The following is a 26,662-nucleotide window of genomic DNA, read 5'->3' as shown; positions in this document are numbered from 1 at the left end:
TTGAATGAACTTGAATGGCTGGAACAGTTTAAACAATCGTTGTTTCCCTCAATCAATGCAGGTAGAGTTATGGAGAAGATGGAGGAATTGTAGTCAAAGCTTACCTTGAAGTGGCAGAGCATTGGATTGAAGTCTCTGCTCTCCCAAAGTTTCTAAGTGTAGAAGAGAGGGGAGTGGCGATTTGGGGCTGAAGTGTGAGACTAAAGGAGAAGCTGTTGCTACACACTTGAGTGTGCTAGTATGAGCTGTAGGGATAGGGTGGCTGTGTTGAAACATGGTATCATCATAATATAGAGAAAGAAAAGCCAAAGATCGTAATTGTATTTCTTTGATATTGCTTGATATTTCCGTATTACAATGATACTCAATTTATAGGTTTAAGAATGATCAAAGTCATGCAAATCCCTATAATTAAGGTACTAAAGTCCTACAATATATTTCTTTTGACTTTACTTGTGGTTTTTCTTGACTTTGTTATTGAGTATTTTCAACAGGCTGGAGTATGAGGTGGATTGGATGGGGTGGGCGGCTAGCATAGGGAAAGGAGAGGTGTAGGGAGAAGGGAATAGGAGGGGAGGGGCTGTAGCTGTAGCAGCAAATTCACACGCCCCTTATCCCTTTTTTTTCCTCTTTGCTTTCTTTTTTTTTTTTTCTTTGTTGGGAGATGGTGTTTTTGAATTGTGGGCTAGGAACTTGTGTGATCATTGTAATAGATAGGTTGTAAAAATTGTGGTGTAATAGATAGAATCTTCCAGCGTTGGTCATTTTGTATAAAAATGGTAACTTTGATTCTGCTATTTAATCGTCTATCTGTGTATCCGTATATTCTAATAAATCTCGTGTCTCGATATTCTATTTCTTGTCTTGCTAATGTCAAAAGACTGTAAAATAATTCTAAATTAAATCCGTAGATTTAATTCATCTGCTCATCTAATATCTAAATTAAATCCGAAGATTTAATTTTCCTCACAACTCGGTATAATCCATGACTTAAGTAAAAATAATAATAATAATAAAAATAATATTTCTATTGTAACTATTAAATAACATGACTTTGCTAAGTCAGTTATAATCAGAAATAATAATTATTGACTGCTCAATAATCTTTATCGCAGTTTCTCACGCGAAATAAAATAATAACTCTTGCTTCATGTATTATATAACTCAAAGTCATAAGTCGAAATCGAATCATATATAACCACTGGGTTTTATTACTGAATGATGCAATAAATAATTATCGCATTGCTGGTTTTAATAAATTAAAAGAGCGGGTTACTACACCACACAACCCTTTAATTAATACTCTAAAAAAGTGAGACCCTTAAACTATTCACACTACACTCCATACATTTCTTAAAACCCGTGCCGTCCACAAATGAGTACTCATTTCGTGGACAGAGGGAGTATTATGTAATAGATTGATTGTGATTTATGTTTTGTTTTTTGTGATTGTGGATTGCGAATATTTGAGACTATGATATGTGGTTTGGTATCATATTTTTTATGTTTTAGATCTGAAAAATAGGTGCAAGAATAGAAAAAAAAAAGTAGGTTATTAGCGGGTCTGATCCGAACCGAACTGGACCCGTTGCTCAGGTTCGGTCCGGTCCCGGGTCGGCCCGCACGAAAGTTTCGGTTTGGGTCGGTCCATTTTTCTGAAATTTTCGGGTCAACAAACCCAGCATGTCGGTCCGGGTCCAACCCGCTGCACACCCCTAGTTTTCATATTTATGCCTTCTCTACCTAGCTTCGTAGGATGCGTTTTTAAAGTGAGTTCGATTTCTTTTTATTGTCAAAATACTACGTCTTATTTGTCGAGCAGGCCAAGATAGATATCGTGGGTTTGTGACATCATATTGAGTTGTATTAATAGAGAATAATATTAAAAAATATTATATGCTAAACCAGTAATAGTAGGAATAATTAATTACCATTGTTTTCATTAATAGTTGTCGTATTTGGATCATAAGAAACAATTCTCTGTTTACCATTTCCATTCATCGTGCCGATTATTTGATGTTTATTACCACCACAATAATCCATTTGAAATTCTACAACATAATAAGGGTTATTAGCCTGTAAATATACGAACTTTTTATATTTTCTGAAATTAAACATGACTTTTATTTTTAACCCACAAATACACGAACTTAGCATTTTTTCTGATTTTTGACATCGACATGAAAAAATTCTATTTATTGTTGAGGTGGAGGCTGGAATACATGACGTGGACTATGAAATATGCACTTGAATAGAGTAATTTGATTCATTATTTTGATTAGAGAGTGAATGACATGGTATACCGACCTTCACGTTAATAGTAAATTAGAATTTTTTCTTGTCGATGTCAAAAATCAGAAAAAATGCTAAGTTCATGTATTTGTGGACTAAAACTAAAAGTCATGTTAAATTTCAAAAAATATAAAAAGTTCGTGTATTTACAGGCTAATAACCCACATAATAAATATTAAACATTATGTATATTAATAAGCTCTTAATAATATTAATATGTAACTATATATATATATATATATATATATATATATATATATATGTATATATATATATGCGTGTGTCGATTTAACAAATCAACAACAACAATGAAGTTAATTATAATTTTATAATCTAAATGCACAAATTAGCGTCATGTGCAACATTGAAAAATGACATTTTTAATCATATATAGCTAATAATAATACCAAAACAAAACATCCTCATTAATAATAATAATAATAATAATAATAATAATAATAATAATAATAATAATAATAATAATAATAATAATAATAATAAATATAATAATAATAATAATAATAATACTCCTATGTCGCATCATTGCATAAATAAATAATAACATGAATACTATTCTCTATAAATTCGAAATGTTCGTGAGAGTCAAATAGGTACATGTTAAAATCATACATTACACATTAGGAAAATGTCACACTAAGATCTTCTTTATTTTGCATGATTCAAATATAATCAATCCAAATATATCATACCATCAGGTTTGCTGATGTGATTTTCACTGTTGAAAGCCCAAAAATTTATGTTGCATGAGAGAAGAATATTAATCATTATAAATTTATAATAATGTAAAAACCAAGTGAATTTAACCAATTAAAGAACTAAGGATAAACTTTGCATGTGGAATTAATTTGCCACGCACGATATATATTTTAAAGCTAGAAGCTTTACAATTGTAGGGATTTGAAATAAAGCTCCTTCATGATGTCACGTGGGACCTAGAATCAGTGGGAGGCCACAAATCCCAAACCGTATTATATAATGATGATGATGATTGCAAATCTATTGAAAAAAAAAAAGTCTATTTAAAATTATATTGTGTAAAAAATGAGAGAGATAAAAGAAAAATGTTTTATTTTTAAACTTCTAGCTTGTATGAATTTATTAATTTAAATCTATTATTTACATATTATATATCAAATTAAAGCTTTTGCCACGATCTTTAATGTGATATGTATATTGAATATTTTTTTATTAATTAAAAAAATTAGAAAAAAAGATAAAAATGAGAATAAAAAGAGAAAGTAAAAATAATTATAAAAGAAGTTTCTATGTTAGTTTGAGATTTTCATATTGATGTTTAAATTTATAATAAAGGCTCTAGAAGCAAAACAATTTTCGAGCCCAAAATAAAGTAACGCTAAATTGGTAATAGAAAGGAGAGAGAGGGGGAGAGGCACACGACGCTGAGGGTGCCTCCAACGGCAGTTTCTTCCAGTTTTTAACTTTGGAAATTAGCATTGGAGATTGTAAAAACTGGTTTCTAAAATTTGAGCAAAAAACTGGTTTCGAACTGGAAGCTAGTTTATACTGACAAAGTGGGGCCCTATTTCACCTTTATTGCTTATGGTTTCAGCCGAAATTCAAGTGATTCAGCCGAAATTCAAGTGATGTGGGTCCTATTTTTTTGTTTGCACCCATTTCTCACTTCCTATTTCAATTTAAAGTATGGAAATAGTATTTCAATTTTATGGAACGGCTATTTTAATTACTGAAACAACGGCTATTTTTTTTTATTATTGTAACGGAAATATTTTTCTAACGTCTTAATTCTTAAAATTTTCTATATATACTCATTTCATTCTTTCATTTCCATACAACTCTCCAATACTTCATTTTTTTTTGTTATCTTGTTCACTTCATTTTCACAAGTAAAATGGCGGATTCTAGCTCCTAAAATTCCGATTCTAGTAATTCAAGCTCCCAAAATATTCAAGGTTCCTATTTTCCAATTTCATTATACCATCACATGTCCTACCCTCAACAACAATTTCCATACAACTACCAAATGTCTTCGAATTTTCCCCAACAATTTCCATTCAACTCTCCTGGTGGTTCAAATTTTGGGAATGCTGGGAAGCCTCGATTGCATGCATTGGGAGTGGAGGAATTGTCCAGTCGCATACAAAGGATACTATACACGAGGCGATCATGGTGTTCCTACAATAGTTCTTGAAGCGGTGGCATCGGCAGATTTGTGGATATGGCATTCTTTCTTTGGCGTCGCCGGAGCAAGCAATGATATCAATCTTCTTCATGAATCTCCATTATTTAATCAATTCCTTCAGGGAAATGCCCCACCAGTTCAATTCACGGTGAATGGTCGGATGTATAACAAAGGATACTATCTTACAGATGAAATTTATCCAACTTGGGCTTCATTCGTCAAGAGTTACCCAGCACCAGGAGATCCGGTCAGACGAAAATTTGCGCAGAGACAAGAGGCTGCAAGAAAAGACGTTGATCGAGCGTTTGGAGTGCTACAAGCTCGTTGGGCAGTAGTTCGAAATCCCGCACGCTCTTATTTTAAGGAAGACATTCGCAATATAATGCTCACATGTATTATTTTGCACAACATGATCATTGAGGATGAGGGTGAAGAAGCAGTCAACTGGTCTGACGAAGGTGCAACTCCTCAGCAACCAATACCAATGGGTACTAACAATTGGGAAGCATTTGAAAATTATCTCCAAAATCACAAGGATTTAACAAATAAACAAGTCCATCTCCAACTTCAACATGATTTGACACAACATATTTGAGCACAAATCAATGCCGCAGATGGCTAGAATTAAGTAATATTTTAGTTTGAATTATTATGTTTATGTAGTTTCAATTAATGTAATTTTAATTTTAGCAATGTAATATGAATTTTATTGATGTAATTTTAATTATTATTTAGAATTTTAAATTTAATTGATTTTATTAAATTAGATAATTAATATATATAAATTAATTTAAAATTAAAATATATAAATAATAATGCTTTCCTAAATTAATTGGGATATATATATATATATATATATATATATATATATATATATATATATAAAGGGAGTTTGTATAATGGTGGGACCCTGAAAAAGTAAGAAAGTGGTTTATTGTTGAAGGAGCTGTGAGAGAAAAAAGTAGGTGGGTTTCTAAAGCTGATGTGGCACTGATGTGACAATTTTAAAAACTAAAAACTGGCTTATGATTGGAGGCACCCTGAACCGGGAAGACAGCTGAAGAGTGATGGGAGCTGTGGCGGAGCTAGAGAGACTGCAAACTCTAATCCTCCAGCGCATATCGGACCTTGAGCTCTCTTACTTACCCCAATCCTTCTCCCACTCTCTCTCTCTCTCCGATGACTCTACCACCACTGAAGCCCGCCTCTCCGCCATCCTTCTTGCTAACGCAGTTCGAGACTTCTCCTTCAAGCGCGTCCCCTCCGATTACTACGACTGGACCCTCGAAGCCCGCCGAGACGTCCTCGGCGCCTCCTCCATTCACCATCTCTGCAAGAGCATTGTTTTGGTACCTATTTCATGCCCTCGTTTTCATAAATATGCCTTTAGATCGATTTCTGAGCTTCCCTTCATATTCGGTTGTCTAAGATTGGTTTTTTGATATGTTTACCTAGATTAGAAATATATCCGACTCGTTGCGTTAAGATTTATGTGCATCAATAGAAGGCAAAGTTCAATTGTTCAAATTACAGAGTATTTGATGCTATGGTCATGTTATAGTATGCTGTTAGATGTAAGTCTTTGGTAGCAATAAGTGTGAGGTAAGCATATAAGTAATTTGAATGTGGCTTTGTTTGGAAATGTGGTTTGGATTTGCTTTTCTGATCCACTCGCTTAATGACTTGATAGATGTGTACCCTTGTTAGCTTATCCATTTGGTGGTACCACATTAGCATGGATGGCCTAAACCTACTAACTTTAGTTGAAAGAAGCAACCTGTACGAACAAAGTCCAAATAAACTAGAAGCTCTTCATTTAAAACATTTATATTTCAGGATACAGATGCTAAGAAACATTTCTGTGCAAATTTCAGTGATGAACTAGACAGCAAGGACATGGATTTTTTTATTTAATTTTTACCACTGATGGTTGCTGTTATGGACATGGTATAGGAGACCTAAGTCGATATCCAGCTAATGCCCAGAGCCTAACACAACAAAAAATGTGCTATCGAGGTTGGGAATGAATCTGTAAGCGGATATAAATCATAGAATTATAAATGGTACAGGTGGACATAAAACTCATGAGCATAATGGTCAATGTTTGAAACTTCAAATGATAAACTTGAGCCTCAGTTTCCCTTTTGATGAGCTTTTGTCATTTTATAAAATACACTTCCACAGATTCATGTTTAAAATAGATATAATTTGCTATTAATCTTCTAGAAGAGTTAATTATACTACTTATGTTGTTATGTCATTTTTGTGTAACCATGTATTATCTTTTCAACATCTCTAGGTTCTGCTGCCAAAAAATATAGTACAAAATATCTAAATTTTGTTAAACTTCCATCACATGGATAGTGTTTTCTAAGACATGAAATCAGATATAGCATACTGATAATGCTGAAGAAGATACTTGATAACCTGAAGCAATTGAGTAAGTATTGGGACCCTTGAGAATTGAGATGAATCTAGCTTATCAAGCCATTACATGTGTTGCATGGGATGAACTAACTAAGCTAACATTGGTTACCTTCTTAATCACATGGAATAATTTGAAAACATTTGAGTCATAGTTGGCCGTATATCTAAATATGGTGATAGAGTTAAGTTAGATTGAATAAACCAAAGCAATTGAATTGAAATAAGCACCTAAAGAATGGGGTTCAGTGAAACCCCTTCTTTCACACAGAAGTTTCCCACATCAAAGCTTCTCTTTCTCCTACGATAATTCTCAAGATAAGAAACCCTCATCTGAATAATTAACTACTTATATTCCTACAACCTTGTCCCATTCCATGAGCCAGAGCATTATTAAATTAAGCAAACTAAATCTCGGAACAATTTATAAGTAAAATAATCTTAGAAAGCCTTCTTTGAGGCACCTTCTTCTGCTGTTATCAGATGGTCATAAAGAAAATGATTAGTGGAGAACCCCAAATATCAATGTGATAAGGTATTGCTATATCGTTCAGCTAAGTAAATTACTTTCAGCATTTAACTACTCTACCGTGGGTGAGGCATCACTATTAGATCCTCACAGTCAATATGTTGAGTATTAACTATTTGTCTGTTCTCGTGACCCGTTTCTCTGAAGAAAAGTTAAAAAAGGAAGGAAAAAAAAGAAAAGAACAAAAAGAAGATAAACACAACTGAAAATAAACAAATAAATACCTTTACTTCAGAAGTTCATGATTTTAATTTTTATTCTTCCTTTATGATTCCTCTGTCCCATTGTCTTTACATGACTGATGAATTCTCGCTATTTGAGTGGAAATTTCAAAAAATATTCACATTCTTAAACTGACAGAATTGAACTTTGTGAATGTGAGGTGTGGAGACTGCACGGACTACCATATTCTATCAGCATTTTCAGTTTCTCCACTAAGGAAAACTGACTTCCCGTTTTTTGTTTATTTGTTTTCTATTGATTTTGATATTATACTGGGCCACTGGCGCCAACACAATTTTACTTGTTCTGATTATGGGTTTTATATCCACACACTACGACGCATAGTTTTGCATTATGAGAACAAAATATAAAACTGCCTTTAACATAAATATATAAACATAAGAACCGCTGCTCCAGCCTCCAGCCTACCCAACTTTTATTCTTGCATGAAAAGCCAATTAGATTTACTGTCTCATTGGAAGTAGTTCTTAGATCAAAATGATTTTGCTCTTTTACTCCATCATGGAAACTTCTTTGAATAGAAAATCATTTTCTTTCATATAGGTCAATACTCAAGCCCCAACAGATGTAACTGATTGCAGCAATCGAAACTACTCCAAGTACTATGTTGTCGTTGTTCAGGTAACAAAGTTACTACATTCTTCTGTCCTTAAGAAAGGAAAATGCTTGACTTTGTCATTCTGTATTTCGCTTCTTTGACTGCAGTATACTGCTCGCTTCAATGCTGAAACTGTCAAGAATTTTTTGTATACGCTTAATGATGGCAAGATATCAAAAAAGAAGTTCAACTGTAAGTTCACTTAATTCTTTCAAATGTTGGTGTCTGTAACCTAATCACCTTCATTGAATAGCAACTCTTCTATTCGTGTCTTTCTGAGTTTGGGTTTTGAATGGGTATTGTTGGGCGGCATGCAGGAACTTTTTTTATTGTTCTTTTTGTGTCTTTTCCTGAGTATGGATTTTGAAACATATTATATTGGGACAAATAATGCCATTAAAATTCAATATAAGAACTTAGCAGTATTTGTTAAAAACTTAAAATCTGCAGTTCACTATTTTTGTTGTTGTTGATGTTGACCTTTGACTTAAGAATTGAGATGAGGGAGGGGACAACAGTAGGGATGTAAATGAATCAAATAATTTTGGTTCGATTCGGTATTCGATTCGAATTTTTGATATTCGAATATGAACTTTTATGATTCGAATACGAATACAAATATTTTTTGTGATTCGTTTAGTTATCGAATATGATTCGAGAATCACGATATTCGATTCGGTATTCGAAAATATTTGATATATATATATATATATATATATATATATATATATATACACCAAAAGTAAATAATAAAATAGATTTAAAGTAAAATAAATAAAAAATACTAGTAATATTTATTAAAATAAAAGTGAATTATAATAATAGCACTGTTGATAGCATTCGCATGCTTGCTTTATTTATTCAAACAATTCTAGTTCATTGAAGTGCTATGACGTACTTCTATTTATTGAAGTGTTATATAAGAGTTGTTATTGATGTTTGTTTTATTCAAATGCTTACTTATGCTATCCAAACTTTTGAATATTAGGCTTGGATTATAGTTTGAGAGTTGGATTTTGAAACAGAAGAATATATTTTTAGCATATATTATTGAATTTTTAAGTAAATATAATGTGCGTGATCTCCATATTATTTGAAATATTATTTTAGATTTTTTTTATTAAAATCGCGAATTGAATATATTCGAATTAAACTAAATAGTAGAAATTTTTGAATAAAATATTCGATTTAAATTGTATAACGTACACTTGTAAAAAAATGAAACGAATATTCGATTCGATTCGAGTATTCGCGAATCAGTATACGAATCGAATACGAATAGTAAAATATGATTCGAAAGATATTCGAATGTTGATTCGAATATGCAATTACTTTTATGAATATGAATCGAATCCAATGATATTCGATTCGATTCGGTTCGTTTACATCCCTAGACAACAGTGGGGTTTGAACTTTGAACCCTAGACCTCACCTCTTACTCCTACACAAGGGAGGTTCACGGCTTGGTGTCCCTGAAGGGGATGACCTTTAAGTTGAATTTCTGTCAGATTCTTTGCCAAGTGCTGGGGTTGCTATTAATATGTCCTTTACTTGTATCTAAAAATAAATAAAAAATACTCCCTCCGCCCCACTTGAAGTGTCCCATTTCTTTTGGGTACGGTTTTTTAGGTGTAGGTGATTTAGGTATAAAGTGAGTTGTTTATAATAAAGTTGGAAAGAGAAAGAAACTTTTTGGGGGTATTTCTGTCAAACCAAGTAAGAGAGAGAGTGTAGAGAGTAGCTTTTTCATGGCATATTGGTGTAATTTATGAGTTATGTTTTGTTATGTGTTGGGTGCCTTAAAATGGAATGGGACGTTTCAAATGGGACGGCGCAAATTGGAAAGTGGAACATTTCGAATGGGACAGAGGGAGTAATAGTATATGTGTTTACTCCTACTGATGAAAGTATTGCGTTTAATGTGAATAACCAAATGCACCATGTAAGTTTATGACTTGTACAGTACAAGTCATAAATTTATGACATGGTGTATTTATCTTTTAGTTCTACTTGCCATCTATCTTTCAGTGAACCTTGACCATAAAATTGCTTATGCTATGAACAATCTATAGGTAGTCTTAAAAGAATAAGCCAGAGCTTTTTCTATTACGGATTTGGATTCATTTTCTTGTTCATCTGTTATAGGATTAAAAGTTACTGATCCTTGACAGCTATCTTATTTTTGGATAGGTCCAACTTCGTTTGTAGATTATCTTGAGCTAATTTGAACTTCATTTCGACCTCCGTTTATGTCTTCATGATAGTTGACATCTTGATGCTATAATATTGCCAACTTCACATTCACATATAAAGATCTGAAATAAATATTTGTTTGTCTGGAAATAAATTCTAATGGTACTACATGTTTTTCCTTCAAAGTAATTTTGTATTTTTCCTTTTGATCACTGCCCCAAATGGGCCTCAAAATCTCTAGTCATGTATTGGTTTGTTATGATCCAGATGCATCCCACATTGCTTTAAGTATGGGTTGAGGTGTGGTTTATAACACCTTGGGCTACAAGTTGGCTTTTAGGGATGAGTTCTACCAGGGGTGTTGTAACAATTGGTATACAGAGCAAGCCCCTCGGCTATGGCGGAAGAAATCCGATTTGATAATCTGGCAAAGGAGCATAAGAGATTGGATCAGTTACATATTGAATCCATAAAAAGGAAAACATCTGAATTAAGATCGAGAGTATGGCAGATAAAATGCAGGAGCAGTTGGGTTGAGTGTTATCAGTGGGAAGTTTGACAGCCTAACTAAAACTATATTTCTTACATAAGCTAGAGACTTGAAGCTTGTATTAGATTGTTGGCAACTGTGTTCCCTTTATATTGTGAACTTGTTATCACCAAGCAGATAACTGTAAATTTACACGAGGTGTGTATTTCTGATTAGAGATTGAAGAAAAATGAGTAATTGACAAAAGGCATTTGCAGATGGAGCTCAAGTTATGCAATTCATGAGTAATAGATGGGATGCCAAATCATGCAATTCGTAGTATAAATATACTGAGAGGTCCTCAAGATGCATTACCATCTTTAACTTGCCTAGGAATATGCTATTACACGTGCTGTTTTAGATGTTTTCTCTTGCATTACTCTTTACCAATTAATATTTCAAACCCCTTCCCCCCAAACCATTGCATATTTCTATCTTAAAAAACACATTACTATTGCCCACTATGCTTTGTGAAGTTAATGTTACTGACCAGATCAAGTGCTGCAGTGCGGCTTGCACCGGAAGAAACATCAATGAAGTTGACTGGTTATGAACACAATGGCGTAACCTGTATTGGCATGAAAACTGATATACCGGTAAGAATCATCTAGCCTCTTCTTTAAGCAATTCAATTTTATGTAGCATGCGAAAATAACAGTAGTAGTGTCTGCATTACATCTCTTTCGGTTATCTGTCCTAACTTTTGCTATTGTGGCACCTCATATGCTGCAGTAGAATGCATCTTGCAACAACCTTTTGGAAAAAAGAAATTAATTTATAGCTCATAAAAGGTGACCTAGAAAGTCACAGATCAGTTACTTCCACAAAATATACTGTCTTTCTGAGCTGTTTTATGTGGTTAAGCAAGTAGGGATGTGAATTTTGTTATTTGGTTGCATATCTCACTAGTGTCTGATTACGGATGGGAGCGCCCATGGGAGCCATGCCTTTTCTATTTTAGATCTGATGCGAAATTGCAAAATTGGAATATCTGGATCTGGAGTGGCTGTGATTAAGTGATGCCCCAACAAATTATGTGTTACAATTCATGATACCAGCTTGTGTTTAGCCACTGTCCTAAAAAACAAAGCCTATCATTACCAATCCTACAACTTGAGCTTACCATTTACAACTAGAGCTTTTGAGATCATTCAAATTTATGTTTGCACTGTGATGTCCAGCTGCGTGTGGAAAATGTGGTATAGTTCTTTTCCTATCTGCTGTTAACTTTCCTCTACATTTGTCATTACGATAGCAGTAGTTCATGGCTGAACTTGTCTCTTGCTTATCGGTTCATTCAAACTGCAATTCTCATGCTTGAGAATTTTCTCTCTTTATTGTTTTTTTTTTTTTTGATCGGACAAAGTAATGTTAGAAGTTAACAGTTAGTACCCCAAACACTCCAAGAAATCACCAAGCCCACCTTATCTCTCCAAACACCAAATTCGCTCCCAATGGGGATCGAACCCGAGTCTCATCACTAAAGTGAGGACCCTGTGGCCAGGTGAGCTAAGCCCCCTGGTTAAAACACCAAATTTTCTCTCTTTATTGTATAACAAGTTTTATAAAAATACATTAAATGAGTACTAAGGAAATTCAAGGGAAGTAAAATCAGATTATGTGCATCCCCTTGTTAAGGTAGTGATGCATTCCTTCAACCATCCCGACTCCGAGCGTATCTCACTAATATGTTTAAAGCCTGATGCTTACATGTTGTACTGCAGAAAGCAGATACATGATAACTCTGCTGATATCTGATTGATTATTGAACATGCCTGTTTTCTTTTTCTTGTTTTCTAGGCTCAAACATGCATGTTTTCTGATTTTCCTAATTAAGTATGAATTTGAATCTAGAGGATTGAGGAGTTCCTACATTGTTGTTGTATTGTTAATACGGTAGTCCAGCTTATGTTATCCTAGAATGGGTGGCAAATTCACTCGATATTTACCTCTCTACTGTAATAACTGGATGAAATATCTGTCCCAGGTAATTTTGGATGAAGCAATTGTGAAGCTAAATCCAGATTTCTTCTGGTTGGGAGGTGGTGAGATTGATCTTAAGTTGGGAATCAAGACTTCAGAATTCATTAATTACATAAAGCCATTCATAATTAACTGCAGCAGCACCTGATTTATCACTGCTAAATCAAATTTCGAAGGGTGATGACTTGTTCCCTACCAATTCTATTCACACATAATCTTCTCTTTGATTCCAAAACTCAGCATTGGTAGTTTCTTTAAGGTTCTGTTGGACCGTTTGGGAAACATATGAGTTGATGTAGTTTTGGTCGTAAAAGAAAGGAACAAAAACTACTTTCTACGGACATTGGTACTCCAACGAGAACAAGGCTAATAGAATAAAATGGAATAATATATACATATTTTATCCTGGTCAAGTCTCTAATACCATTACCCTAAAATGAAGAAAACCTTAAATAATATAAATACACCCAACTCAAAGAGGTCGAGCAAAATAATAGAATAGCATCAATAACCAAAAGCAATACCATTGAAATGTTAAAATACTAAATCTTGGATTAAACTTAGTACCAAATACTATAAAATATAAAGTTGGCTCTACACCACTTGAGAGTAGGGATGTAAACTAATCGAATTGAAGTAAATATCATCGAATTCAATTCATATTCACAAAAATAATTGCATAATTCGAATAAGTATTTTCATATCTTTTTCATTTGCTACTTGAATTTGATTCCCACATTGATTCACGAATATTCGATGTGATGATTTGATCTAGTAAATTCCCTTTATATGTCCAAATGCAACAAATTTTTTCGTTCTTTGATGCGATGCTATTGAGCTTGTAGATTCAAACATATTGTGTTGGATTGATCAAATATTAAAAAAGAAGTGAATTTTTAGTTTTTTTTTCATTTATTTGGTTTTAGTGCTTAAACATAAATTATTTTTAACACTTTCCGTTACTACAGATTCAATAAATTATTATGTTAGGTAACATTTTAGGAAAATGAGAGGTGGTCGCGATCCAAGAACCGATCCAAATGTGTCTAACAATATCGAGGACCATCGAGAGGGTAGATATGGATGGGTAATAGTAATCATCGCACTCCAAGAATTTGTTATAAGTTTTTTCACACGTATATCCCTCTAGACGCAGAATACAGATGATTGATGAAAACTTATTGAAACACCTTACTCCAAGAATTTGTTATAAGTTTCCTAGACATGCGTCTTTGACATTATTAGAGACATTTTTATCAATTTTTAAGTTCCTAAAATTTTACATATTAACTTGTTGAGTCCACCATTACCATGGGAAGTACTAAAATTATATTTAATCATTAACCCGAAATAACACACATATAATGAAAAATGAAAAATAAAATAAAACAAGATCCAAGTGGTAAGAAATTGAAAACAAAAAAGTTTTATAATAGAAACCAAGTAAGAGGAATTTTCTAAATAATACTCTCTTTTTGTTGAGAGTCTACATCACTTTTGATGGTTCGTGTTTTAATAAAGATTATGTGAGTGTGTTGCAATGGAGAAAGAGATCCATTTTATTATAGTGTTATATGAAAAATGACAGATGCACTCTTATGGAATATATCGAAATGACGGAAAATACAACACTCTTAAATATGGAGAGTCGGGACTCGGAACATTTGCAAATGGCGAGTCAGTTCACACGACTTATTAGATCAGATCGATTCGTAGAGAACGTCATATTTTTAGATAGACAAAGGTGATGGGACTTTAACAAACTCTAATTTTTGTGGGTCATACAACATGGGAAATGATGTTTTGACTTTTTATCATATTTGAATTAGATTTCTGATACATGATTATCTCAAAAAAAGAATCCAAAGTTGAAAATTAGCTAGATTTCTTGGATGCTAGCATATTTTATACAAGCTGATCTCAAAAGTATCCAAAGGTTAAAAATAGAAACTGATATCACGTCCCAAAATAGACGTGATATATTTTGATGGGACAGACGAAATAAAAAAATGATACATTTTGATAAAACATAGAGAGTATATTTTTCTCATATATATATATATATATATATATATATGGGTTAGGTTCAATGAAAAAGGCCTAAATGTAAGAGAGAAGAGAGAAGTAATCCCATCTGTTGATCTTATCTAATCTAACGGACATGATTTATTCACTCTATGTTCAACGGATTTTTTCGTTGAACATTCATCAAATATATTGAACGTATACAATATTTTTGGGGGTTTTGGGGTTTGACCCCCCATATGTTCAATGAAAAAAACCGTTGAACATGACGTGAATAAATCATGTCCGTTAGATTAGATAAGATCAACAGATGAGATTATTTCTCTCTTCTCTCTTACATTTAGGCCTTCTTCATTGAACCTTAGCTATATATATATATATATATAATTATGTTATAGTGATATTACTATTTTTCGTGAGATGTGAGACTAATGAATATGTCAGTATATAGTGTTGAATAATAATATTTAAAAAATTAGTAAAATTTTTCCTTCCTCTATGATTCGAACCCAAGTAAAATTTTCACCCCTTCAGGTAAACATCAGCCATAAGATTAGGGTTGTCTAAACGGATACCAGATAGGCAGATATTGGATAACCCGATAACCGAATCGAACCATTCAAGTTTGGTTACCCAATAACCGATTTTTTCGGTTATCGATTTGGTATTAGTTATTAGATTTTCAAAAATTTCAGGTATTGATTAACCAGATAACCAATTCGGATTGACCGAATAATCGATTTTTATTCAATTTATAACTTAATTTATATTTTAATTATATTTATTGTTATTTTTTAAATGATATTTAGTTAAAATAGAATTATATTGTACTAATAGAATAAGAAAGTATCTTGGTGTAGTGGATAAATAGTGCCTTGTATTTATTGAAGATTTGTGTTCGACACTTCGAATCCTCCAAGTAGCAATTTTTGTGAGTTTTATTTTTAAAATGGGTGTTCGAATATACAAATAACCGATTCGGTTATTGGGTAACCGAACACCAATTCCGGTTCGAAAACGGTTAGTGGATTTAGCCTAATTTGATTTCGGGTAACTGAAATTTTCTATTCGTGTAACCGAACCTGAACTAATCGACAGGCCTACATAGGATACATTAAACCAACACCTACAAATTAGTCTAAGATCTCACTAGGGATCTCATTGAAACCATTCCTATATATATGTGTGTGTGTGTGTGTGTGTGTGTGGTTTTAGTGAGAACTATTATTTTCATAAGAACATGAGAACTATTACATTTATTGCATCCACTGTAAAAAGGGTTACAAACCTAATACAACCAACTTCTTGAAAATATATAATTGCCTAAAAAGTAAACATTATATTATTCAAATATCGAGTAATAACATACTCCCTCCGTCCCATTGATCTTGTCCTATTTTTCTTTTTGGGTTAAAAGTCGCGTCATATGGGACTCAAGCTCAAGACCTTTGACCTTAGACATTAACCCCTTACCGCTTGACCAACACACACCTTGCATTATCTTTTTTAGTTTAACAAATAGTTGCATGTGAAATGTTACAAGATTGGTATTTAGTTATGCTTATTTTATGCTTCAATAAATGTTTCGGAAGTTTATAAAATATAATGTCTCAAGAAATTGAAAGGTTGATGAAAATAACAATTAACAAATCATAGAAGCATTATTTTGTAAAATAATTGTTGCTTATTATGAAAAATAAAGTTTAATAAAGAACTTATTTTTTAAAAAGTTAATAAATTATTGAAACTTACTTTTACATATTAAAACTTATTTTTACACCTAATAAACTCAACTAAAAACCTCAGAGTTGTTCTATTTTTATAAGAAGTCTTGCGAACTCATTGATTAAATTGTGGATTAACCGTTCAACCCTCCTAATTGCTGGTAGCTGTAGTCTTACCCAATTCGATCGGTCTGGGCCTGCGGGATCCGGCCCAATTGATTACTCCAAAAGTGCATAACTGGCAGCCCAAATGTCTTGTCCATTGATGGCGCAATAAAAGCAATGTTCACTTATTCGATTGCTTAAAGTTGGGACACAAATAATAGCAACATTTATGGTGATAGCAAAAACACATGAAATATCAAGATGAAATATTATTCTTTATTCCCCTCACATTTGATTCAAACAACATACAACATGTAAATAAGGACCATCATTCCCCAATTCAACGAATCCAACTTGATACATGCATTGAACATAAATCTTTTGTCAAAACTTGCATGAACTTATTGATCAAATATTATCGTAATTCATTTCTAGTTATCAGATTTAATATTGTTACATGTTTAAATTCTGAGCTGGTGCCCCTGCTTCTTTTTGTCCATAAACCCAAAAATAAATATTGAAAAACAAAAACAGAAGAAATGAAGATTGGAATATTAGGTGCCTTTGTTATGAATAGGCGGTTTGCGATGGGGTTGGGCATAATCCATGACTACGATATCTTCCACCGCGCCCTTATCCTTAGCGCTCACATTTTCCTCGGCGTCTGACACCATCATCCGTTCTCTTCTCTTCCATATCTGCATATATACATGGTGGAGACTATATATTAGTCAGAGGCGAACACAAAGAAAAAAAAACAATTTTCTTTTAATTTGATTTGATAATGAGGGTTATTGTACAATAATTCACACAAGATACCAATAATTTACAATTTTACAAGAATAAAAATTAAAAAGAAATGTTTGATGGAGCCTCCCCCGGCTACACTTGTGTCCGCCACTGATTTAATGTGTGACGTAAGTAAAAATTATAGGTCTAAATGTATTCGCTATGAAGCATTATAAATTTGTTGTGAAAATTGTAAAAAAAAGTTGAAATTTTCGTCATTTATTAGATTCGAACCTTAGACCACAAAATTATTCAGCAAAGTAATGAATTCGTCATAAATCTTCATGATCTAAGAATTAAAAATAACTACTGATTTATGGAGTATTTTTTTAAATAAATATTTATTTTATTCAATCCTTTTGTTGAATCTATACATAATAGTGTAATTTTACTATATGATACAGTATCAAATTCATACCACGTGCATTTATAATAGTGAAACATAATATTTAAAATAAAAATATTATGATATTGATATCTGTGGACTTTCTGTATCGGTTGAAGCAGGGTTAATTTAAGATATTTATAATTATACCGTTATACCTTTGCTTCAGTATCCCGATGATGCAAAATCTTCCATGATTGTGAACCTTTTGTTGTTTTGCCTGCATGCGTATATAGACTTTTCAATAATTAATTTTATCAATGCAAAATACATAATTGAGAATAACTTACAAATTGGTAACTAGAATTTACGAGATGGAAACAATACAAATGATGGAGGCAATTATTAATTTGTAGTTAATATTCCACGTTACCTCGTCCTCTTCTATGATTATAATTAGATATATATATATATATATATATATATATATATATATATATATATATATATATATATATAGGGGGCCGCTCTAATGAGACCCCCTAATTTTAGTGAGATCTAGGGCACGATCTGGGGCGTTTATTTTATCAATCCTATGGCTGATATTGTATCTGGAGGGTGATTTTTTTTTCCCAGGGTTCGAATCCTGGAGGGAGCAGAATATTTTAAATTTTGTTATTCATCAGTATATACTGTATTGTTCATCAGTATATACGACCCTGTTCATCAGTATATATGTCTTATTCATTACGAATTTTTTAAATTTTATTTTTCATCAGTATATACATCTTGTTCATTAGATATGCGTTTTGTTCATTTGTATTATATGTCTTATTCATTGTACCCATGTTACACGAAAAATAGGGGGTCTCACTGGAGCGCGCCCCTATATATATGTATAAAAGTTACTTATAACTATTACTCCTACTTAGGGCTATAAACAAACCAAGCCGCTCGTGAACTATTCGAAGCTCGGCTCGAAAAAAGTTCTTTCAAATTCGTTTAAAGAAGTTCAATAAATAAACAAACCAAATTTGAGCTTGGTAGTATTCGGCTCGTTAGCTCGTGAACACGTTCGTTAAGTTATTCAGCTTGAAAAACATAAATTATTAGTAGGTACAACTTATATTTATCTACTAAAAATAATAATAATTGTATTAAATCTTCAACAAACTTTGTTTGTTATAAGAAATTAATTAATATATTATTATTTTGAATTAAATAGTCTAATTTCAAAAGAAAATAATCAATATTTTAAAAATAAATATAAATTTAGAAAGTTCGTGTAGGCTCGATTAAGTTCGTGAGCCTCAAAGTATTCGACAAATAAAATTCGGAATTTGATTCGATATTTAACAAACCAAACTTGAAAACACCACTATTCAGTTCGGTTCGTTTCGATTACATCCCTACTCCTATTTTTTTTTTTTCTCACTTTGCTAACTTGCGGAATCTGACATAGTAATATAGCATAAATATGTTCTTTTGATAAAAATATGCTTGCGTGACAATATGCAAAAAATAGAAATAATGTCTTGAGTTGGGTAAAATTGATGTTGATTCTGCAACAGACAATTAAAAGTTATAAATCTCTTTTATCCCTATTTAATTTGTCTCCTTCCCTCCCTAATTATCAAATTAAAATTGCAGCAACAAGACATTGAAATCCTTCGATTCCTTAGATTCTTCTTATCAAAATTATTCTTACTTTCGAAACAGCAACAACACTAAGATTTGGGCACATAAGGTTTCAAATGATCACTTCATCACTAGTTTGGCCGAAAAAATGAGTGAGATGATAAAAAAATAAATAAATTAATAATTAAATAATTTTAATATATATTTTAAAGTCGATTTTGCAAAATAAGAATATTTATTTGAAAATTTAATAATTTGTTTGCAGTTAATCCCAAGAAATATATATCCATGCCGGCCCTTCTGATAGCAATAATGGAATAAATCATTTTATTTTCAATCCATATATATCTTGAAATAATGTTAAAGAAATACCAAAATCTTGTAGCTTAGGGGTGTGTTTATTTATTTTTATCCCTTTAAATAAAGGGATAATAAAGTAGGAGATCATATTTTTTATATTTTATTTATTTTGAATGATAATATCTCTTTATAAAGTGGTATAAACTTCTAACACTGATCTTCCGTAGGTGGTATAAAATTATATCTTACCCAAAAAAAAAAGTATTGTCCAAAATTTTATATGGCATTTTGTATACCTCAAAGCAAACACACTCTTATAATATTAATTCACTCATATTATAAGAGCGTGAGATCTTAGTTCAGTCCATTCCGTCCCCCAAACTCAAAAAAAGAAAAGAAAATAAAACTGGAAACACCCAAATTCTAAAATAGATCCATCTTTATTTGGTTCAACACTGGTAGAGATTCCTGAAATTCCATAACAATAATTATTAGACTATCAGCTGCATGATGAAATGAAATAACAAGATTTTTTTTTGAGCAATTCAGACATTGTTAATTAGTGTGACATCTCACCTAAAAAAAAAGTGTGACATCGTGGATAATTGATACTCCCTCGATCCCAACGAAATTGAGTCGTATTCATTTTCAGACCGTCCCAACGAAGTTGAGTTGTTTGCTTTAATTTTTTGGAATAAATTAAATCTACTTTTTCATTCACTCTCTCTTTTTCATTAATTTTTTCATTAAACACTAGCTCCTTAAATCCCGTGTCGAAAAAAAAAAAACGTCTCACCTTCGCTCGGACGGAGGGAGTACTTGATTAATATTAAGGGATTAGAATTTAGGGTTTGTATATATACACCCTAACATTGGACAATCTTAACCCATTAGGATTGCCACATGGAGTATTATTTATCTAAATATGCAATAGGAGATGACACACAAATTTACAATATAGAATCTTAAATATTTTTCAAGTTGGGAGAAGGGGATGGTGAGAATTAATTGTGGAGCCTAGAGATTATATATAGAAGCATGAATCTTGTTGAAATATAAATAAACTTGATTTTTAAGTAAAGATATTTGTAAAAGAAAAATCTAGAAACAAAGGAAGTAAAAGAATTGTCTAGAAGTAGAATTATCTAGACTAGTTAATTAAAGTCGGTTAAGGAAAAGTAGCCGACATTGTGTATTATATATATGTGTTGTATGAATTAGTGATGGTGTGTGAAGAAAAGTGTGCAGTGAAGGAAAAGAAAATTGGTTACTATTGCTAAACTCTCTCTCCAAATACACACGTCCACATCTTAATACACTAGTGCACTTACTCCAAAATCTCTCCAATTAACTTCTCCAAATTTCCTTTAGCTAATCAAATAAAATTCTCCATTTATATTCTTAAATTCCAACAAAGTGGTATCAGAGCCACAAGATTCTACCTGTGGTATGGCAAATTTACAATCGTTTCAAGTCCCCATGCTCAACAAGAGCAACTTCGACAATTGGAGCATCAAGATGAAGGCGCTATTGGGAGCCCACGACGTTTGGGAGATCGTGGAGAATGGCTACGAGGAGCCGCAGGACGAGGCCGCACTATCCCAACAACAAAAGGATAGATTGCGAGACGCGAGAAAGAGAGACAAGAAGGCTCTCTGTCTCATTTATCAGGCGCTAGGGGACGACGATTTCGAGAAAATCTCAAACGCGAGCAGCGCCAAAGAAGCATGGGAGAAGCTCCAGAACGCGTGCAAAGGAGCAGATCAAGTAAAAAAGGTACGACTTCAAACTTTAAGAGGAGAGTTTGAGTCTTTACATATGAAAGAGTCCGAATCAATTTCGGATTATTTTTCAAGAGTCTTGGCGGTGTCTAATCAAATGAAAAGAAATGGTGAAAAATTGGAGGATGTTAGAATTATGGAGAAAATATTGCGCTCACTAACTCCAAAGTTTGAGCACATTGTGGTGACGATTGAAGAAACTAAAAATTTGGAGGAGATGACGATCGATCTCTTGTTGGGGTCGCTGCAAGCATATGAGGAGAAGCAAAAGAAGAAGCAAGAAATTTCAGAGCAACTTTTAAAGTTGCAAGTACGCCCGAAAGAAAAAGAAGAAGGTCCGAGCAATGGCCATGGACAATTTGGGAGAGGACGTGGTCAAGGTCAAGATCGAGGAAGAGGTCGTGGACGTGGACGAGGACGAGCAGGCTTCGTCAACAGTAGTGAAAGAAAGGAGTTTACAAGTGGTCGAGGGAGGAGCAACCCGCAGTCGAGGTACGATAAATCCTCAATAAAGTGTTATAATTGTCATAAATTTGGGCACTATGCTTCCGAGTGCAGAAGTGAAAAAGTAAGGATTGAAGAGAAGGCCAATTACGCCGAAAGTACAAATCAAGATATTGGTAGTGTGCTTCTGGCATATAAAGGAGAAGCTGGAAGACAAGATGACACGTGGTACCTCGACACTGGTGCTAGCAATCACATGTGCGGGAAGAGAAACATGTTTGTGGAGCTCGATGAATCAGTAAGTGGCAATGTCTCCTTTGGTGATGAATCTAAAATTCCAGTTAAAGGAAAAGGAAAAATTTTAATCCGCTTGAAGAATGGAAATCATGAATTTATTTCCAACGTTTATTACGTGCCCAATATGAAAAATAATATCTTGAGTTTGGGACAACTCTTGGAGAAAGGTTATGATATTCACATGAGAGATTATAACCTTTCAATAAGAGATGGCAAAAATAATCTTATTGCCAAGGTGCCAATGTCTGAAAATAGAATGTTCTTATTGAATATTCGAAATGACATGGCAAAATGCCTAAAAGCGTGTTACCAAGATAAGTCTTGGTTGTGGCATCTTCGGTTTGGGCACTTAAATTTTGGCGGCTTGGAGTTGCTATCAAAGAAAGAGATGGTGAGAGGCCTACCATCCATCAAACATCCCGATCAACTCTGCGAAGGTTGTCTACTCGGGAAGCAGTTCAGAAAGCCATTCCCAAAGGAGTCAAGCTCAAGAGCTCAAAAGCCACTGGAGTTGATTCATGCTGACGTGTGTGGGCCAATAAATCCAAGCTCCCTCGGTAAAAATAATTATTTTCTGCTATTCATTGATGATTTTTCTAGAAAAACGTGGGTATATTTCTTGAAGCAGAAGTCAGAAGTATTTGATGCATTCAAGAAATTCAAAGCTGCCGTGGAGAAGGAGAGCGGACGACAAATCAAGGCCATGAGGTCCGATCGAGGCGGAGAATTCACGTCAAGGGAGTTTCTAGAATTTTGCGAAGCAAATGGAATTCGAAGGCCCCTGACAGTTCCGAGATCCCCCCAACAAAATGGAGTGGCGGAAAGAAAAAACAGAACAATCATGGAGATGGCGAGGAGCATGCTAAAGACGAAGAATCTGCCTAAAGAGTTTTGGGCCGAAGCAGTGGCGTGCGCGGTGTACCTATCCAACCGATCGCCGACAAGGAGCGTGTGGGGAATGACTCCACAAGAAGCCTGGAGCGGGAGAAAGCCAGGAATTTCCCACCTAAAGGTATTTGGGAGCAAAGCCTACGTGCATGTACCAGATGAGAGAAGGAAGAAGCTCGACGATAAAAGCGAAGCATTCATCTTTATCGGGTACGACTCTAGCTCCAAAGGCTATAAGTTATATAACCCAGAAACCAAGAAAACAGTGATAAGTCGAGATGTGGAGTTCGACGAAGAAGGAGTATGGGATTTCAGCTCCAACGGTGACTTCACCTACATCCCACAGTTAGAAGAACAAAGAGCAGAAGAGCAAATTGGAGAAGTCCAACAAGAGCCAGTGACTCCACCAGCTTCACCAGTGCCAGTCACTGAAGACTCGCCACCATCTTTCTTAAATGAAAGAGCCACACCACGAGCAAGGAGTTTGGGCGAGATATATGAGGATACTGAAAGGTTAGAAGATCTTACCTTATTTTGCCTATTTGCTGATTGTGAGCCTGTTAGCTTTGAAGAAGCAGCAGATAGTGAAAATTGGCGAGTCGCGATGGATGAAGAGATCAAAGCCATAAGGAAGAATGATACATGGGAGCTCGTGACACTACCAAAAGGGCACAAGGCCATTGGAGTCAAGTGGGTGTATAAAGTTAAGAAGAATTCCAAAGGTGAAGTGGAAAGATATAAAGCGAGGCTCGTCGTGAAAGGATATAGTCAAAGAGCTGGAATCGATTATGATGAGGTATTTGCTCCAGTCGCTCGCTTAGAAACTATTAGACTAATACTCTCTCTTGCAGCCCAAAATAGATGGAAGATTTATCAAATGGATGTCAAGTCAGCCTTCTTGAATGGGTATATAGACAAAGAAGTCTATATCAAGCAGCCAATGGACTACGAGGTGAAAGGGCAAGAAGATAAAGTCTTGAGGTTAAAGAAGGCCCTATACGGACTAAAGCAAGCACCAAGGGCATGGAATAGCAGGATCGATAAGTACTTGGAGGATAATGGTTTCACCAAATGCCCTCACGAGCATGCTCTCTACGTGAAAGCCAATGGAGGAGATGTCTTAATTGTGTGCTTGTATGTCGATGATTTGATTTTCACAGGAAATAATCCAAAGATGATCGAAGAGTTCAAGAAGGCCATGTCAAAGGAGTTTGAGATGACCGACATTGGGCTGATGGCGTACTATCTCGGCGTGGAAGTCAAGCAACTCGAAGATGGGATCTTCATCACACAAGAAGGATACGCCAAGGAAATTCTCAAGAAGTTCAAAATGGAGGACTGCAAAGCAATCAACACGCCAGTGGAATGCGGGATCAAATTATCCAAGAATGATGGAGGAGAAAAGGTGGACCCGACATTGTTTAAGAGCTTGGTTGGAAGTTTACGGTACTTAACTTGCACAAGGCCGGACATTCTTTATGCGACAGGACTCGTGAGTCGCTATATGGAGAATCCAACCACTACGCATTTTAAGGCGGCAAAGAGAATTCTTCGCTACCTCAAAGGTACGCTCAACTATGGCCTGTTCTATTCAAGTACTGATGATTATAAGCTTGTTGGGTATAGTGATAGCGATTGGGCTGGAGATAATGATGATCGGAAGAGTACAAGCGGATTCGTGTTCTTCATGGGAGACACTGCTTTCACCTGGATGTCGAAGAAGCAACCCATAGTCACGCTGTCAACATGTGAAGCTGAATATGTGGCTGCTACATCCAGTGTTTGCCATGCAGTTTGGCTACGGAGTTTACTGGAAGAGCTTGGATGGCCACAAAAGGAGCCAACAACTATTTACGTGGATAACAAGTCGGCAATCGCGCTATCCAAAAATCCAGTGTTTCATAATCGAAGCAAGCACATTGACACCCGCTTCCACTACATCAGAGAATGCATCGCAAAGAAAGAAGTTCAAGTGGAATACGTGAAATCACAAGATCAAGTTGCAGACATCTTCACAAAGCCACTTAAGCATGAAGATTTTATCAAGCTGAGAAGTTTGCTCGGAATGACAAATCAAGTTTAAGGGGGAGTGTTGAAATATAAATAAACTTGATTTTTAAGTAAAGATATTTGTAAAAGAAAAATCTAGAAACAAAGGAAGTAAAAGAATTGTCTAGAAGTAGAATTATCTAGACTAGTTAATTAAAGTCGGTTAAGGAAAAGTAGCCGACATTGTGTATTATATATATGTGTTGTATGAATTAGTGATGGTGTGTGAAGAAAAGTGTGCAGTGAAGGAAAAGAAAATTGGTTACTATTGCTAAACTCTCTCTCCAAATACACACGTCCACATCTTAATACACTAGTGCACTTACTCCAAAATCTCTCCAATTAACTTCTCCAAATTTCCTTTAGCTAATCAAATAAAATTCTCCATTTATATTCTTAAATTCCAACAAATCTATATATAGAAGCATGGGGTGGGGAGGTTCGCCGCGCTTAGCATAAATCTATACATAGAATAATAGAAGTATGCTATATAGCTAATTAAATAGCTTTCTCACAAACCTTCATTGTTTTGAGCTGATAAAAACTTGTTATTATCCAACTGATCAACGATGTTTGATTCCTGCACCAGAGGTATCCTAGTCACTCCAAAACTCAAATTTTGCATGAATCTCTCTAAAATATACAAGCTTAAAATTGAACGTAAGAGTAAATTCACAAATCTAACCTTGCTCCGAAATTGAAGTTGACCAGCAACAGATTTTTTATCCAAAACCATTAGAAGTCTAGCGGTGCATGCATGCAAATAAAGATACAAAACCAGATAATAAGCTAGTAGTGCAGCCATAATAATAATACAGATTATTTGAATTAATACTGGAATGCTATATATTTGAGAGGAGAAGAGTTGTGTTGCTTTGGGAATGTGAGAAGGCGATGCATATAAGTATTAGGAAGGGGAAATGAAGCATTAAATGCAGAGATGGAATTTTGTTTGAGGAGAACATGCAGGTGTTTATGTGCTCAACATTTAATACAAAATTGAAGATATCCCTATCATGTCTTGCCTTTTAATCTAAATGACAAAATCATGATATGACATTTGATCTCAGACAAGGAGAGATTCATATAATCTTAATTCCATGTGAATAACGGAAAAAAACTATTTCTTGCCTGTATTAGACTATTAGTCGGTAAGTTGAATCATGGGTTCAAATCTATAATAAAGATTTTTCTTGACAATACTGAAAACTAGTCACTTGGAGTAGTGTGGGAACATTTTTTTTTTTTACCGAAATGATCTTACTCATTATTTGTAAAAATTATACGTAAAAGAGTAAATACGGACAAAATAGAACAAATGTAT

The 26,662-nt window shown here is 34.0% G+C and overlaps 2 protein-coding genes and 1 long non-coding RNA gene across 3 annotated transcripts; 2 read left to right on the top strand and 1 right to left on the bottom strand.

Annotated features, from left to right (window-relative positions):
* Positions 1–277: 277 nt before the first annotated feature.
* On the top strand, positions 278–835 carry LOC131024993 (uncharacterized). The gene is made up of 2 exons (XR_009102045.1): positions 278–416; positions 495–835. It is a non-coding gene; the product is annotated as an uncharacterized LOC131024993 (long non-coding RNA).
* Positions 836–3,628: 2,793 nt separating this feature from the next.
* LOC131024986 (uncharacterized) lies at positions 3,629–13,314 on the top strand. Its single transcript, XM_057954586.1, has 6 exons — positions 3,629–3,717; positions 5,519–5,823; positions 8,214–8,291; positions 8,376–8,460; positions 11,498–11,586; positions 12,978–13,314. Exons 2-6 carry the CDS (start codon positions 5,542–5,544, stop codon positions 13,119–13,121), a joined length of 678 nt encoding a protein of 225 aa, XP_057810569.1. The 5' UTR covers positions 3,629–3,717; positions 5,519–5,541; the 3' UTR covers positions 13,122–13,314.
* A 3,898-nt stretch (positions 13,315–17,212) lies between these two features.
* Positions 17,213–26,266, bottom strand: LOC131024978 (uncharacterized). Its single transcript, XM_057954574.1, has 4 exons — positions 26,024–26,266; positions 25,858–25,918; positions 18,160–18,221; positions 17,213–17,525 (listed from the first exon to the last, which is right to left on the bottom strand). Exons 1-4 carry the CDS (start codon positions 26,141–26,143, stop codon positions 17,382–17,384), a joined length of 387 nt encoding a protein of 128 aa, XP_057810557.1. The 5' UTR covers positions 26,144–26,266; the 3' UTR covers positions 17,213–17,381.
* Between the last annotated feature and the right edge of the window lie 396 nt (positions 26,267–26,662).

Source organism: Salvia miltiorrhiza, chromosome 1 (assembly GCF_028751815.1).
Source record: "Salvia miltiorrhiza cultivar Shanhuang (shh) chromosome 1, IMPLAD_Smil_shh, whole genome shotgun sequence".
NCBI lineage: Eukaryota > Viridiplantae > Streptophyta > Magnoliopsida > Lamiales > Lamiaceae > Salvia > Salvia miltiorrhiza.
The sequence above is the reverse complement of the archived record's forward strand: the minus strand, read 5'-3'. Positions and strand labels throughout refer to the sequence as shown.

Excerpts from the sequence above, each read along its gene's own strand:
- LOC131024986 (XM_057954586.1), top strand. The coding sequence starts at position 5,542 with ATGGGAGCTGTGGCGGAGCTAGAGAGACTGCAAACTCTAATCCTCCAG. Across the intron at positions 8,292-8,375 it reads ACTATGTTGTCGTTGTTCAG|TATACTGCTCGCTTCAATGC; the intron begins GTAACAAAGTTA and ends CTTTGACTGCAG. Across the intron at positions 8,461-11,497 it reads ATCAAAAAAGAAGTTCAACT|TGCGGCTTGCACCGGAAGAA; the intron begins GTAAGTTCACTT and ends CAAGTGCTGCAG.
- LOC131024978 (XM_057954574.1), bottom strand. The coding sequence starts at position 26,143 with ATGGCTGCACTACTAGCTTATTATCTGGTTTTGTATCTTTATTTGCAT. Across the intron at positions 18,222-25,857 it reads ATCAGCTCAAAACAATGAAG|GCAAAACAACAAAAGGTTCA; the intron begins GTTTGTGAGAAA and ends ATACGCATGCAG. Across the intron at positions 17,526-18,159 it reads ATCGGGATACTGAAGCAAAG|ATATGGAAGAGAAGAGAACG; the intron begins GTATAACGGTAT and ends GTATATATGCAG.